This window comes from Antrostomus carolinensis, unplaced genomic scaffold (assembly GCF_000700745.2).
Source record: "Antrostomus carolinensis isolate BGI_N321 unplaced genomic scaffold, ASM70074v2 scaffold24202, whole genome shotgun sequence".
Taxonomy (NCBI): Eukaryota; Metazoa; Chordata; class Aves; order Caprimulgiformes; family Caprimulgidae; genus Antrostomus; species Antrostomus carolinensis.
The window spans coordinates 18,204-34,586 of record NW_010301956.1 but is presented as its reverse complement, the minus strand read 5'-3'; the positions used below and the strand labels follow the sequence as shown (position 1 = coordinate 34,586).

General features: G+C 41.8%; 1 protein-coding gene across 1 annotated transcript in view; it reads left to right on the top strand.

The window, feature by feature from the left end:
• Nucleotides 1-13,846, top strand: part of NTMT2 (N-terminal Xaa-Pro-Lys N-methyltransferase 2) — a 16,753-nt gene extending 2,907 nt beyond the window's left edge. The window contains exons 2-4 of the mRNA XM_010163671.1: nucleotides 4,741-4,916; nucleotides 10,682-10,931; nucleotides 13,572-13,846. Coding sequence (XP_010161973.1) covers nucleotides 4,741-4,916; nucleotides 10,682-10,931; nucleotides 13,572-13,846 — 701 coding nt within the window. The remainder of the gene's footprint in view (nucleotides 1-4,740; nucleotides 4,917-10,681; nucleotides 10,932-13,571) is intronic.
• The last annotated feature ends 2,537 nt before the right edge of the window (nucleotides 13,847-16,383 follow it).

Genomic DNA, 16,383 nt, shown 5'->3' with positions numbered 1-16,383 from the left:
TTCCCTGTGAGGACAGTCAGGCGTTGGAACAGGTTGCCCAGGGAGGCCATATAATTCTCCATCGCTGGAGGCTTTCAGAACCTAGCTGAATAAAGTCCTCATGAACCTCATCTGTCCTCATGTCTGTCCCTGCCTTGAGCAGAAGTTTGGACTAGAGACCTCCTTAGATCCCTTCCAACTTGGATTGTCCTGTGATCCAGTGCTCTCTGCGATGGAGAGGACAGAATGTGGCGGGTCTGAACATCTCTGCAGAATTACATTTTCCAGTTCAGTTCAGAGCAGAACTGAGAAGAAATGAACTGGACTTCTCCAGCTTCAAGATTGGATCCAGATATGTCTCTGTAAACAGTATTAAACGACTAAAGCCACACTAAGACGGTGACCCAGCAGGGCAGTTAAGCATTTGCTTAACCCTAAACTTGAATAACGACACCGAAATCAAGCCTCACACTGAATTGCAGTGCTGCCCAGGGTCAGCAAGGTAGAAGGTTTGCTTCAAGCTATGCAAACTCCACACTTCCCCCTCCATCGCTGGTTCAGTGGTGGAGCAGTTAGGGATGTTTACCTATGAGCTGAGCATATCTGGTATCACAGCCTGTTAAGAAAAACATGTCACTTTTACAGACCAGGGTAACATTTTAAAATAAAAGACATGAGTAGCTTTAGGCCCTGATCCAACGATGTATTTAAATGTGTGTGAATGCTCTTAAGCCCAGTGGGCTTTAATGGAGCTACTCAGATGCTGGAAATTATGCATGTGTTTACATGGGCTGTGGGACTCAGTGCCAGTGGGGTGAGATCTGCAGTGGAAAACTCAGCTGATCGGTCCATAGAGACAAATATTCCTGTGTGTGAGGCACAGGTCTGTCAGTCAGATCTGCTTTGGGGGTGGGATGATGGTCATCCTCTATTAAAAAAAAAACAAACTGAAATGGTTCTTGGACCACAGTGGAGAGGTGAATTCTACCCTGCACCCAGATAACTATTTTTCAACTGATGCACAAAGCAGATGTTGCATTTAAAAGGGAATACTCGGCCAAACTGGAATTAGTTCAATATCTTGCAGAAAGCAGTTGGAGCCACAAAATAATGTTCACAAATAAAAACTTCAAAAAAATTACTTGCAGCATTTACTTCTGCCAGGGAAATTTAGCTGAGTAAACCCTGCAACCAAGAATTGTAAGACAGTCTACTGCAGGTTGAGATTGCACCCAGTCTTACTTATTACTTATTACCATTTCTCTAGAGATTTGCAGCAGATGCACTGGGAAACATAATTTTGAACTGACCCCTAAGAGAATATTAGAGATAATGTTTTGGACTTTGCAGGGCAAAAGGGCTTAGGCTGGTACTCACTGTCTAGTCCAGGGGTTGGCATTCAGCTGTAGGTCACCACTCTGCATCCAGACTGTGTTTGCAGCAACTGAAAATTAACATCCCATGACTGTGGAGTGACCTTTAGGGAGACAGTTCCTGTTCTCCCCCTGCTTTTGCAGTGGGTTTGTTTGAACCATCTCCACTTGGGGGACTTCCCAGCAGATTCAGCTGAGAGACCAAGCATGCCATGAAAAAAAGTTTCTCCTTAGTTTACTAGAAACCTTAAAAGTCACCTAACTTACACTGAAAACCTTGTCTGTGAAAGACAGCTTCTCTTCCTGCAATCTCTGAGACTTACAGACTCCATCATCCTATCCTGCCTATGCCCTACTTCACAAAGTTCATTGATACCAGGCTGTGTATCCGTAACAGACCTCACAAGTATTTAATTTCCTGATGCACGAGATAGTCCCACATGGGTCATGGAAAGGCAGATGCCTCTGGCTAAACAGGTCCTACGATGAGGGGGGAGGCATGCTGGAGCAGAGCTGCAACACTAACTGCCACCAAGGACATGTGTGCCTCCTCACAATTCTCTTTCAGGGTAGATTCCTGCAAGTTGGCAAACCTCCCTCTCCCTCTGGTCCTGTTGCTGGAGCCTGCATGCCAGGCACAGCTGCGAGGCAGATCAGAGGTGAGGTTGATTGGCTGTGTCTGGAAAATTGGGCTGTGCACTGGGAGAATTGGCAGTGTTGCAAATTCATGAGAGGGAGGAGTAACACGGAGGAAGCAAGAGGTGGAAATCATCTCCATGGAACTCACACTGCATGAGTGAGACTGTGAGTCCGCAGGAGGAGGCTTTGGGTACTGTGATGCCCTTTGCGTTAGTCTCTGTTCCTTGCATGCCTTCAGGTGGGAGCCTTGCATAAAAAGATATTTGGAAGGTTTGATGCATAGAGAAGAGCCTGTGGATGCTGAGGGCAGAGCTGGTTTTGGATGCCAGCACACAGGCAGGGCTCTGGGGGCCCAGCTGGCCCGGGAGGAGCCGCAGTCAGCTGGTGTGTGCATGCAAGTCCCGGCAGGCGTTCTGCGAGCCTGATACTGGGTCTGACTGAGAAATCTGAGAGCACACACTGCAGATCTGGTATCCTGAACAGTATCTCTTCCCCATGTGTTGCCTCAGGTCAGGCTCATGTTTTGAGTAGGACTCTGAATATTTGTTGTTCATGCTGACAGCTGCCTGCAACACTCTGTGCAAGTGTGCAGCCAGCCTGTAAGTGCCTTTCCCTTCAGTCTAGCAAAATGGGAGCTAAATCACTGTCCCATGATAGCTCCACTAAACAAGCCCTAACAGTCATCACTGCACTCTTGTATGGAAGATCTTGCAAAGCCAACGTGCCAGCTTTCAGTTTGCTTCACCAGAGAGGCTGGCATTTGAAATGGAGAAAGAGACACAGAGAAAAGAAGATGGTGCCACTCCTGGGGAATGATGGAGATCATTTACTGGAAGAATCACAGCCACTGATGGAGTCTTTTTCTCAGGCTCTGGGAGCCACCCTGGCCAATTTGTGCTGGGGATTGGCTGCTGCCCCCTTCATATTAATTTCTTCAGCTAAATGGTTTCTTCTGAGTATGTGAATATAATCAGTGGAGTGTGTAAAACTCCCAGGTTTGACCCTTGCTGGGCTCAGTGCTTCTTGTGGTATAAATTTCTCAGGCATAACATAAATGTGTAATGGATTAAAGCTTTAATGGTATCCGTTCAGCAGTTGACTTAAGCAGGTGATGACAGGAGGGGCTGGTAATGCTGCTTTTGTTGGATGAAGGATATGCCAGGCATGCTGCTTATGTGTAACCCAATAGCACTATTCTGTTCCGAGTGGTCCTTGGTGGTAATTATTCCCCATCCGACTTCCTTTGTCCCCCCCTCATTTGCCTCCAAAATGTCATTCTCCTGCTGAGGATGGGCAGGCACACACTTATCATTCCCTGCTGAGCTTGCTTGCCCTCAATAAATACATTCCAGGCTTATATTCAGGGCCTCTGGCCTAGCTCTCATCCTCTGCATGGAGGGCACCGTTGCTGTTCCCCCGCCGGCGTCAGCAAGGCACGGCCTGTTCAGACCCGTCCCAGCAGCGACCGGCACTGCTCCTGTGCAAGTTTAAAGATGCAGCGACAAAGCACGGCTCCCTGTGTACACAGCTGGCAGGGAGCTCTGCCTTTTTGTTGTTATTAACCCAAAAAGTGTTTGCTGCTGGATCATTTCCAGTTCCTCGAGCACACTGGGAATCTGCAGCAGAGCTGCTCTCACACTGCAAGGTGATGCTCGCAAAGGCTTGTTCCCGGTGTGACTCCAGCCCTCCTTATTGCTCAGCTTTCATAGACAGACCTGTGGCTGTGTTCTCCTTGCAAGCTCTGGCTCGGAGTAGCCGTGTGTTGTACACACAGGAAAATGCTGGGACACCTCTATGTGTGCATGAGATAGGGCTGGTTTCCGAGCAAACTGTGGCCTGCTTCAATCCAAACTTTAGAGGTGCAAAACAGAACTTCTTTTCATGATGCTTATGCACATTGAGTATAGAAAAACCCAGGATGCACAGGGTAGGCTTCAGTTTTTTAAAGAATAGGGGAAAACAGCCCTTCACCCAGCAAAGCTCACGGATTTTAATAAAACAGCTTCAAACTTATGATTGCTGTAGTATTACCAGCAAAATAGCCAAGCAGTGAAAAGAAACATCCAAGCCTCTGGCACACAAGAACTTTCCAGTGTATCACCCACTGATTATCTCACTCCTTGATCTGTGACACATGAAAATTTAGGACTGTCTCTTCCAAATTGTCTACCCCCTGTATACTCATTTAGGCCTGAGACGAGCACCTGCTCTTTGGTTCAGCTTACTTACAGTGCCACAGACTGTACAGTATCACTAAAAATAAACCAGGTCAAGTGCCTCATTCATCCACTCTCTTCTCGATGCTCTCTCGGTGCAGCTGTCAGTGGCTAGAAAGCATATATGGAAATCTGCAGAACAGTGAGTTTTGTGATAGCAGAAATGATGACCCTGCATAGCAATAAATACCATCCACAGCTTCTCTGGGAGCAAATCAAACCCCTTGCTCTCTTTGGCATGTATATTCATCTTTAAACTCAAAATTATTTTTCACTGACATGAAAATATACAGTGTGATGACGAGGTGTGAGCCTGGGAGGCACTGCATATGCCCAATGGGTGCTGTGTTCCTTCAAGGCTGTGCAGGATTAAATTCAACACCTTTCCTTCCACCTTTGCTGCAGAAACAGAGGTTTAGTGGTTTGAAGGCTCAACTTAAGTTTATAGATCCTCACCATTGTGCCTCCAGAGCAATAAGCTAAACCAGAAATATCGGTCATTAACAATAAAATAGTGATTTATCTGCTTGCAGTGAAACTTTACGCTTTGACAAGTCAAGTTATCAATGGGGAGATGCAGTTCTACGCCAGGGCCAAACACTTCTACCGGGAGGTGCCAGCCACAGAAGAGGGCATGATGGGAGACTACATTGAGCTCTCCAATACAGACATTGAATCCTCCAGGGAGTTTCTCAGGAAGTTTGTTGGGGTGAGTCATTTAATCCCGTCTTCTGCAAGAAACAGTGGTGATGTGTCATAAATGACATGCACCAGTCACATATAGTTTAAATTGCACCATATGTCATATTTGATGTACAGTCACAGTTCATAACTGACTGTCAGTGGGACTAGTAATGTATTTTGCCAGGTCATGCATCATGAATACACATTTTGCCTGTTCTTATGGTCCAAAGGTGCAAAGAAGATTGTGCAAGGAGTTCTTATAGCTGTGTTTGGATGGGAGATTAATTCTCAGTGCAGGACTGAGACCTTTCATGATAAAACCCTTACTGGCTTCATTGGGAGATTTGTCTGTGCAAATTCCTGCAGTACATTTGGGAAAGTAGCTGAGAATAAATGCCAAGTTTCTGTTTTGCCTATTTATAGATATTTCTGAGAATGCTGCAAAAAACCCCAGCTCTCCCCCTGCCCCAAACATTAGGAGTATCTAGAATAAGCTACCCATTAGGAAAAATATTTTTTTCTTTAACATCCCAGTAGCACTAGGGACCTTTGCAGGCAGATTTCTAAAGGTCTGTAAACATCTTCTTCAAAGGTCTGCTGTGACCTGAGGTGCAAAGAAATGCCAAGTGGAATTTTAAAAGCACCTACAATAGCAATATCACTTTGGCACTTAGGTTTCTGAAAATTCTGTTGATGCCTAAATGTGTGTTTGGGAATCTGCAAATCTTTAAAAGTGTGGCCTCATGGTTTTCTGCCTGCCCTTTCCATTTCCCAGGGAAAAAGCCCACTAAATTAGCTGAACAACAGTATTAGACACTAAAGAATCCACAAAGCTACGGGAAACTAAATTTCATAAGTTCTGCTCACAAAATGTCTAGTTCTATATAATGCTACCATAGATCTTTCTTTTTCTGCTCAAATGTACAAATTTGGGGTGGCCAGATGACCTTTTTTTAGTCCTAATGATCTACGGGGGGAAAAAAAAGCTGAATCGGTTAATTAGATGTTGTGTGTCTAAAAAGGCACAATTTGGATTGGGGTGGAAAAATGAGTGTGGCTTAACAAGGGATAGGAATCCTGTACAGCAGTGAAGGGCAACTAATGGCAAAGTTTACTGTACTTGGTGGGGGGAGGGAGACTTTTGGGGCAGTGAGCCAGGAAAACATAAGTGAACAGGGGAAATGAAAAGCTGAAAGAGGGGAGGTTTAGATTAGATATTAGGAAGAAGTTCTTCACTGCGAGGGTGGTCAGACACTGGAACAGGTTGCCCAGAGAAGCTGTGGCTGCTCCTCCCTGGAAGTGTTTAAGACCAGGCTGGATGAGGCTTTGAGCAACCTGGTCTAGTGGAAGGTGTCCCTGCTGATGGCAGGGGGGTTGGAACTGGATGAGCTTTAAGGTCCCTTCCGACCCAAACCAGTCTGTGATTCTATGATTCTATTATTTGTATGAATGCTAACATAAAAAGGCTTCACAGCATTTTAAAGCTTTGCTGTATCAGCCTTTATACAAATGCAAAGTAAGAAAACACCAAGGAAGTTCAGCAAGGCAGCTGAACCCGATGGTAAAATGGCATTTTCACAAAAAATGAAATGCAACTTAGAAGCCTAGAACCAGCTCAAGGCATATTCCTTCAATTTTCCTTAAGTCTTCTTTTAAGGACATTTGTGGTATTGAAGTGGTGCATAAGCATGTACTCGTGAGGATTTCACACTTCCCAGACATCATCTAGATTGAGGCTCCTGAACGGCAGGTTTATATCGTGCTGTTACAGCTTCTCGTCTCCAAGACCTGAAAAGGAAAGAAGTACAGTCTGTAGCAGAGTTTCACATGCCAAAGAGAAATCATACCCAATGCATCAGGTGTGGTGACAGATACAAAATACTCCAGACCAGAGTTCCTACTCCTATTATTAGCCAGGATAGAAAAGATACTCTGAATGGCCAAGATCAAACAAGGGGGGGGTGGGGGGGGGCGTGGAATAGGAAGTAATCTGTGTGTTTTACTAATTCTGATTTAGTTTGTTACAGCCTGTCCTCTGTTGAGATACAGTCAATTGGTTATGTTACTTATGGTTTATTTTCCTTTCTTACTACTGCAATTTGAATCCTACTCAACCAGATACACGTTTACTGGCTTTCTGTAGTAGTGACTTTACTGGAAAGCTAATTTGAGTTATGTCTTCCCAAGTTTATGGCTCTATGAACATTTTTTTTCTCAATAAGGTGACCAAGACAGAAAAAAACAGTTTGCTTCACCCTAATATAAAACATGCTTTCCTTTTTAAACAGAAGTTTAACAAAAATCAGAAAATAGGAAAATTAGTTTCAGATCAACTTGACATATTTCACTTATTTTTTTTATTGTTTTGCCCTCTGAAAAACTTTTCCCTTTGTTTTCAAGATAGAAGTCAGTTCCAAAATGAAAAATGCTGTTTAGAAATGAAAAGTTGACAAGTTGTTTTTTTTTTTTTCCTTGAAAGTCGTGAAGAAGGAGTATCTTGACATTTTCAACATTCTTTCCCATGTTTTTTGGCTATAACTGTTCTCTAGATTTGAAATATCAATTTCACAGAGAGTTTTATTCTTCCAAAACTTTATTTTCTGGCAAAACCAGTGCTCTTTAAAAAGCAGTTGCCCAGTTCCACTCAAATTACCCCTCTTGAGTTAGTTTGGCTGGTGTGGAAATGCCACACAGTGACATTTCCCTTACATGACTGATGTTGCATACCTTCATGTATGGCATTTCTTAGCATGATTCTTGTAAACTGAGCTACACATTTCTTTACCGTTGGAGAATTTATCTTGCTTGGGCACATGGAAGGAATTACAGAAAGGACTAAGGACTTCACTTATATTTTCGCCTGTCTCCTTCCCAGGCGACTCAAACTGAGCTAAAAGTGCCACTGTGCTCAAGTTAAGAGGTTTTATGTGTGTGTGGGCAGAACTCAAACCAAGAGCAACATTACTTGAGCCAAAAGTGCTGTAGAGACAAGGTATACGCTGTCTGAGGTACAGTTGTGCTTGAAGGGTTATCAGCAGAGCTCTAGCACTGCATATTTATGGCAGTGTATTAATGCCAGGTAAAGCCTTGATGTCCACACAGATGCTGTATTTTCAAGTGCCTAATCCGGAGGTAATGTGTAAAAAAAGGAAATAAAGAAAACAAAGAAACCATTAATTCAGGAACAGTTGTGAGCTATAAGTGTGTGAAATAGTACAGATGGAGGTTATATTAACTTTATAGCTCCCTTTCTGCCCTAAACCCCTTCTCCCTTTCTTGCCCTCAGTTCACCTGCTTGATTGGTTACTTGCTGAATGAAAAGCTTCTTGAAAGTGATTTTTCTGCTGTTTGATCAGGGGGGTGGAAGAGATGTTGTTGAAAACCTGAGATATATATATATTTTTTTTTAATTTAGAAAGAAAACCACGGTGATTTTTATCTATTTCTTGAACCCTGATTTCTTTTTTCTCCTTCATATCTATACTGCCTTCCTGTCCTTCCAAGACCGGAAGTAGTAGCATCAGGAACATATTCCACAGCTCTTTTATCCCTAAGGCAATCTGTGAGTGCCCTATTCAGCTTTACAGAAGAATTTTTGGGTGTATATGTGTCCTAAATTATAGTATTCTGAGTAAGGGGAAGCAGCTAATCAAAGGAACAGTCAATCTTAAATTTTTAATCCTGTTCTGGTGTAAGATTTTCACTTACACTATTTTTTTAAATAAGGAATCTGATTTTCAACTTAATTAGCCTTTTGGGAAAATTATTGCCTTCCAAAGAAAATGTTAGTACCCTGTCAAAACTGTGAGCACTCACAAACTGAAAATATATTAGCTGAACATGGAATTATGTCAACATTTTCATTACAAACGGAGCCATGGTGCTTTGCAGCGCTTCTCAGCTGACTGCCTGATGCTCTTGCTCCCTCTCAGCAAAGTACAGCATCAAGCTTCATCTCCCCTGGTTGTTCCCTTTCCTTCTTCTCAATGGCAAATGGAGATGTGTCATCAGAGGTCCTTGCCACAGCGCATCACGGGAGATGAGTTCCCTGTTTTGGGTGAGGGACTGCGGCTATAGGTTCTCTGAAACACAAATGTCAAAGAAGTTGTGTGGCTTTTGGTTGAATTCCGTTAGTTGATTTGGTAAATCACCTGGTTTTCTCGTCAGCTTTCTCCAAGGTTTTTACTTAATGCCATCAGTGTAGGCCTGTATGTATCTGCCAGCAAACAGGATGGAAATCCACCTTGTAAGGATCCAAGACGCAGTTCCTTCTCCTTTCATGAACTCCTTGTTACAGCTTAGTCTGGTCCTCAGTAAAAGCCACATGCTCGTAAGTGCAGCCTGTGAATGAGGAACGGCTCACGTTTGCTGGCTAACTACAAACAGGTAGTCTCCAGAGTCCTATAGGGTTGAAGGCTTGTGGACTCTTGCACACATCGGGAGATTAATCTTCCTAGGTATACAAATTGGGACCAGCAGCCCTGAAGACTGGTGAGAGCCTTTGAGGTCCTTGTGCTCTTTCTACAGTTACTCTATGTAACCAGATGCTCAGCCAGGCTATTCATAGTCATGTCGTTGACGATACCGTCCTTTGACCTTAATAATCTACTGAATTACCCACTGAAACAAGGCCAAAAACGCGATGAGTTACATGATTTATGCTTGGTCATTACAGAGGGGGTCTCCCAATAAGCAGGAAGAACAAGACTCTTCCTGGGCTTAATTCCTTTAAGGGCAGTGAAGTTGCAGCAGAGACTTTGGCCCATAGCTTTCACTTCAACACTCAGTTCCACTGGACAGGGAAAAGGTGTTTACATTTGCTTTTAATATATTTGTTTAACAGATAACTTTGGCCAGGGGAGCTCCAGTCCCACAGTCATTGCATGTACAGACTTAAAATTTCTGTTTTACAGAACAGCAGCAGGCTCTTAAGAGCTTTTTTATAGCTAGAATGGAAGCTTTAGGGGTGAAATACAGCTTTCATTATAAAGCTCCTTTTACAGTGACTCATTATTTTCTCATAGACGTATCCTTTGTGCCACATTTTTTCATGTCTGATCTCTGTCCAGAGATTATATTTACAAAGAAAAAAAGAACAGTTAAGCCAAATCTACTAATCATCTTCCTTGTCCCTGTGCCTAAAAAAGAAATTCTGTATATGCTCCAGTTCAAACTTTTTGAGTTGTCGTAAGTTACCTACGACTCCAACTTCTTGATCCAAACACGGCTTGTTTTGAAAACTGCACTCTGATCTCAAGGATGCTGTGTATCTGCAGAGATGTCCATGGGCACCTTGGGAGTTCTGTGCTGCAGAAGTTACTTCTTTGTCATTCAATATTTGGTATATGCTTACTTTTTTGTTAGGCCTTTACAGGGCTCAGAGTGAGGCTTATCCAGCTATGTCGTTGGCTGTGAGGTACAAATATTTGACAGATGAAGTTGCAAGGTCTTTACAAAGACCAGTGGATCTTCTGAGAAAGCTAGAGCTTGTGAGAGATTATGTCTCTTCTTCCAGCAGGCAAAAACTTCCTGTACAGCAATACAAGGAGGGCTGCAATGAGGATAGCTCATCAACAGCAGCCTGGGAACGTAGCAGCCCAGCTCAGCTCACACACAGCTACTGCATTGATACTGTCCCAGGTTCTTATCCATCTTCCAACAGACCCTGCACAAATAAGGAGACAAGACACAAGGCCTTGGTCAACTCAAGGCCATAGCTGGTAACACAGTTGCTATGATCTTTCAGGTGGTATTTTTTCAGATTTCAAATGATTTTCTTGTGTCCCACAGGGGGTGGGGAAAGCTGGCACCAACCGCGCCCTGGACTGCGGCTCTGGGATAGGTCGTATCAGCAAGCATGTCCTGTTACCAGTTTTCAAGAGCGTGGAACTGGTGGATATGATGGAGAATTTCCTGGCTGAGGTCCCGAACTACCTGCAGGGCAAGGAGGACAGAGTAGAGATGTATTATTGCAAAAGCCTCCAGGAATTCACTCCAGCCCCACAAAGATATGATGTCATCTGGATTCAGTGGGTTTCAGGTTAGTTCGGCATGATTCATCCAGCCCAGCATCTCAGAGAACTAAACAGCCCATGCTAAAGTTTATGTTAGAAGAATGGTGCAGCTGTAAAAGGAGATTCTCAAATATTTGAGACTGCTTCCTAAAAGCTTACAAGATATTTCTGAAAGTTATCCCCAGCCACACACACAGTGCATACAAATCAAGTTGTTTTTTTTCAGGTCCCATATCAGAGGGAGGTACATGTTTTTGAAGAGCAGCCTGCATGCTAAGGTGCAGCTGAGGAGCAGGCCTTATATGTGGGTTTTCCTGAGGAGGAATCCTCCTTCTTAGTTGCCAGTGCTGCAGACAGATACGCAGGGTTGGCCTCACCTGTGAGCAGGGATTTCTGAATCCAATGCTTATCCAGACTTGGGGGTATTTCAGGAAACAATCTGAAAAAAGCCACAGTGAAATCGCCAGTACCTATAAACCAGATCATGTCCTACACATACATGTGCTGATGCTTATGAAACAGGTTCACTTAGCTATGTCCCACAGTACCCCCTCATATAAGAAATACCTGCTGCTTCTCCTGCAGCCACTCCAGCGAATGCCCTGAAGCATTAAGAGCAGCAGACTGGCAATCAGATAAGGTGGGGTATGTTCCTCACAAAAAAAAAAAGAAAAAGTTCTTAATTTTTTCTAGAAAACCTGCTACTGTCCTTCCAGAAAGAAGGATTTTTCCTAATCTGTGACCCTAAGTGTCCATGGTGCAGTTTCAGCTGACAGAAGTCATCATTCTAAACCACAAGAAGAGGCCTGAACAACTCCTTCTCTCCAAAACCCTGGAGATCATTTCTTACTAGGCAAAAAGAGAGATAAAGGTAGAGAGATTAGCACAGGAGATGGTTTTATTCAGGAACACTTATTTGTCCTCTACACGTAGTCTTAAGTAATGAAACTCTACTTCTTAGAAAGGTCTTTATAGCTGTACAAGCAAATTGTTTCAGAACAGTATCATTTTCCTTTGTATTTTTTTCTCTTCTTGAGTAACTCATTGTTGTAGTAAATATGGCTCCTGCCTCATCTTTTGAGCAAATTTGAGTCAATATGAGACTGAATGAGCTAAGACTTGTCTGAGGCTGTGCTGATCAGCTAGGTGGCTGCTAACAAAGGGAACATGTGCCTTTTCTTTAGACACAGATCTGAGTGTCCTTCCTCTATCAATTGCAGTGAAATATGTAGTGATCTTAAGTATTAATCGAACTTGAATTTGGTTGAAATATGCCGACAAGCTCAACAATTTTTGGTGGAGCAAGGGCAGGACTGTCTGGCAGAGAGCAGCACTGTGAAGATCTTATTTTCTTTGAAAACTAGGCTAAAAGCTAAATTAAGAGAACATTAAGTTCCAAATTAGCTGGTCAAAAGATTCAGTTGATCTTGCTGATGCAATCTTGATTTGTCTTATATATACATAAGCATATGAGCCCAGGCTGTTACTTTATTAAAAAATAAAAATGCAGGTTTACATTTCATAAAGAAATTACCATTTTCCTTAAACTTGAAAGGTATTCAGCTTTAGGCTTTGGGGCTTTTCCCTTTTTTTTCTTTTTTTTTTGGGGGGGTGATTAAAAAAACCTTGCATGCTATGTCAAAATGTGGGTTTGAAATGACAACTTCCATTTAGAAAAGTTTAAGTCTTCCATCAAGAAAACGAAATATTTTGACTAGAAAATACAAACAATGTTTTTTTTTTCTAAGTTTTTCATTCAGTTTCTGACCACCTGTCCTTGTTAATTCATTTTAGATGTGTCACATGTGAGCTTTCTCATTTTGCTCTTCTCTGAGCCCTGCACTACTGATCTCAACATAACAGAAGTATTGATCTTTGAGAAGGAAGGATCAAAACCGTAATCTCAATAACATATTGAAAAAAGTACTATTTTTAAATGTATTTAGTATATGCAGAATTCACAACATTGTGGGGTAATATAAAGAGTTTATTTGGCAGTTTGGAAGGTCTTTACTCCACACTAGATCTTTCATCCATAACTCCTTTGATGGGTACATAAAGCTATGCAAAGTTATAGAGCTTTGCAGCGTTAAAAGACAGAAGGGACTGTTAGATTATCTTGTTTGACCTACTCTGTATCACAAGCTGTTATATTCATTCCTTTACCCTTGTACTGAGCCAGTAGTTTGTGTTCAATTAAAAAATATCTTGAGAAAGTCAACCACGCTTGATTTGAGGACTTCAAGAGGTGGTAAACACCACTTCTGTTGGTAGTTTCCAATGGGTAATTACTTGCACTGTTAAACAGTTGTCACTTATTTCCAATATGAATTTGTTTGGCTTCAGCTTCCTGACACTGATTCTTATTATGACTTTAACCACCAGATTAAAGAACCCTTCAGCACCCAGTATTTTCTCCACTATTCCCATTGACTTATGTCCACATCTGGTGCAACTACTAATGAACATCCTAAATATTGATTTGAGTTTGTAACTGTTCATCTCATTGATTTGCCCAAGATTTCATAATTAAATCTGGCAGGACTAGAACTTCTCCTGCAATAAATAGGGTATGGAGACTCAGATCAAGACACCGTTCTGATGTGTACAGGGGAAGTCTGTTTGAATGGTTAATAGTGATCTATTTTCCATCTTTTCATCTCTAGGATATCTGACAGATAAAGATCTCCTGGAGTTTCTCATCCGGTGCCAGAATGGCTTGAACGATAATGGTGTTATTATTCTCAAAGACAATGTAGCCAGGGAGGGCTGTACCTTGGATTGTCTGGATAGTAGTGTGATCCGAGACCTGAACATCCTCCACAGCCTCATTGAAATGAGTGGACTCACCATCCTACAAGAGGAGAGGCAGGAGGGATTCCCTGAGCAGTGTGTCCCTGTCTGGATGTTGGCCATGCAGAAAGGCCCTGGCCATTCCTGATTGCCTAGAGACTGCAGAGACTGGACTGTGGATGAACCGCAGGACTGGGAAGGAGAAGAGCATCTGCCAGAATCCTCCTAACTGTGCACTGCTACTACTGCAACTCCAGGGCAGCAACTCCTAAAGGATGGGGAGAGAATTACAATTCTCCAGGGAATAGTCTGCTTCTAAATCCTCCTTCATCATTCTCTCCATTTTTAGAAGCCTTTCTAACAGCTCCTTGTCAGATCTCTCTTTCATTAAGGAGTCAGCACTGGATAAAACTCAACTAATAGAAAATAATTAGGTCTGAAGTTTCTGTAGTGGCTAATACATTTTGGAGTGTTCTGTATGAGGTGCTAAAAAATAATCCTATTTTTTACTATGGCACTTAAATCTTCTTGGAATTTAAGAAGGATCTGTCAGATCACTGATGCAGGAAATTCAAATAACTTCTGGAAAACCTAACTCAAATTTTGACTGTCATCACTATCTGTATTTTAAAATCCTTAAACCAAAAATGTAAGGAAAGTTTTATACATTTGTTAGCATCAGCTATGCAGTTTTTTGGTTTGGTTTTGTTTTCGCATTTCTGTCAGTTTGGACAATAAGACAACCTTGTTTGTTTTCAATTTTTACAAACTACTTTATCTTCATGATGTTTCTACCATAGAACAATAGTGGTGCATAAGGGTTTTCACACTCCAGGGGAAAACTTAGATGACAAATATATGCGTGTTTGCATTGAAATTTTGTGAAAAGATTGCCCCACAAATTACATTCTGGAAAATATTTTTTCAAAATGTTCACAGCAGAAACCACTTGAAAGCATCTCTTTATTATTCATACCACTGTAAATTTCTTTCTTTCCCACATTCAGAACAAGTCTGGCACCATATGCAGAGCTAATGGGATTTCATGGGGTGTTAATAGTAAGACCGTAAGAAGAACTAATACAGTATTGTATTAATTAACAACTGTACTAAACTGCAGAGGGTGTTAGTGTAACCCAAAAGCATCTATGATTTATATTCAAACAGCAGCTGTATAAGCCTGGATTTGAAAATGCTAACATACATACCATCTCCTTAAGGCTCACAGAAATGACACATTCAGCTTCTTTTTCCCTTCATATAGGTGCAGGAAGTGTTGTGGGAGGACAGAAGATCATTTTGCAAAAAAAAATTAGAATTTGAATTTCTGCTTCATTCTGAATGAGGACAAGAAGGGAGAAATTTGAAATTCTTTATGAAGGAAAACAACACAACCACAGACTTTTCCAAGTTGGTTAAGATTTTTCATTCAGACATAATCAAATTTTTCTTTTGAATTTGACTTTTAAAATAACTTGCACTTAAATGCCGTAAAAAACAAATTAAATATGGCTTGCTCAAAATGTTAAAAATTGATGATAATGATAGAATGCACTGTTCTGACTCTTAGAATTTTTATCATGTTTTATTCCCCTGAAATGCAATTCTGGCAAAACTTATCAGACTTTTTAAAGAGTTGCATTATGACAAAGCTCCATGTTCTGACGGAAAGAGGTTCTTTTAAAACATCCTCCACATGACTGTAGGCAAAATTGTCTGTGTCAATATTGTCATCTGTGTTAGATTAACTCACATAGAAGCCTGAAGATAACGAGATCGGGGAACCTCTCAGCTGGATTTTAGTACTCTCTGCCATCCTTTGATAACAAATCTCCAGTTTTGGTTTTAATTGCATAACTCATCTTCTCTAGCAACAGGGTTGCATATGTTGAGAATTTCCAATTTATGGCAGAGGGCTTCCTGCCATCAAATCTTATCCAGTAATTGTTCTCTTAATGTGCCATCACTAATTGTAGCATTAAGGAAAACAACCCTGGTGATTTGGTGAATATTCTGGTGTGTCATATAACCTAGAAACCTATGGTTCCCATGACACAGACGCTTCTGGAATGTTTTGGCTAATTTTTTCATTCTAATCAACTGGTAATGAACTAAAGTTAGGATACAACATTGTTAAAAGCCCTAGGTGAACACTTACATTCTGGAATTGTCCCCAGACCTAAATTCCCTTTAAGCCACGCCAATGCTTTCATTCTGTCGAAGCTGCCAATAGCTGGTGCGGTCTTTGCATGCGTATGAGTATGTGTAGATACCTGAAGGAAAGTCAGTCATTTATTTGACAGGAAAGAGGAATCAGTTTTATAGTTAGTAACACTGGTTAGTAATAACAGGAGGATATTTAAAAGGCCTTTACGTGGACAACAAATTGATTTATCCTTTGCTATTTTTTATTCCAGCCAGAGCTGTCTGTCATGGTGCAGAATACTTGGTAGTGCTGGAGGTCCTAGTACAATTGTGTCTGTGCCAGGCATATGTGAATGGTGTTGGTCACTACAGTGATGAGAGAACAGCATTGTGGAAATAGGGAAGTAAACAATTTTATACAAATCTAAACAGCTGCCACTTGTCACAGGGCAGGATGTATCAGCTGTTCACTTACACACCAGAGCGGGTGCAGTTCAGTAATGAGAGACACGGTTCCAAGATGGATATAGAATGTAAATT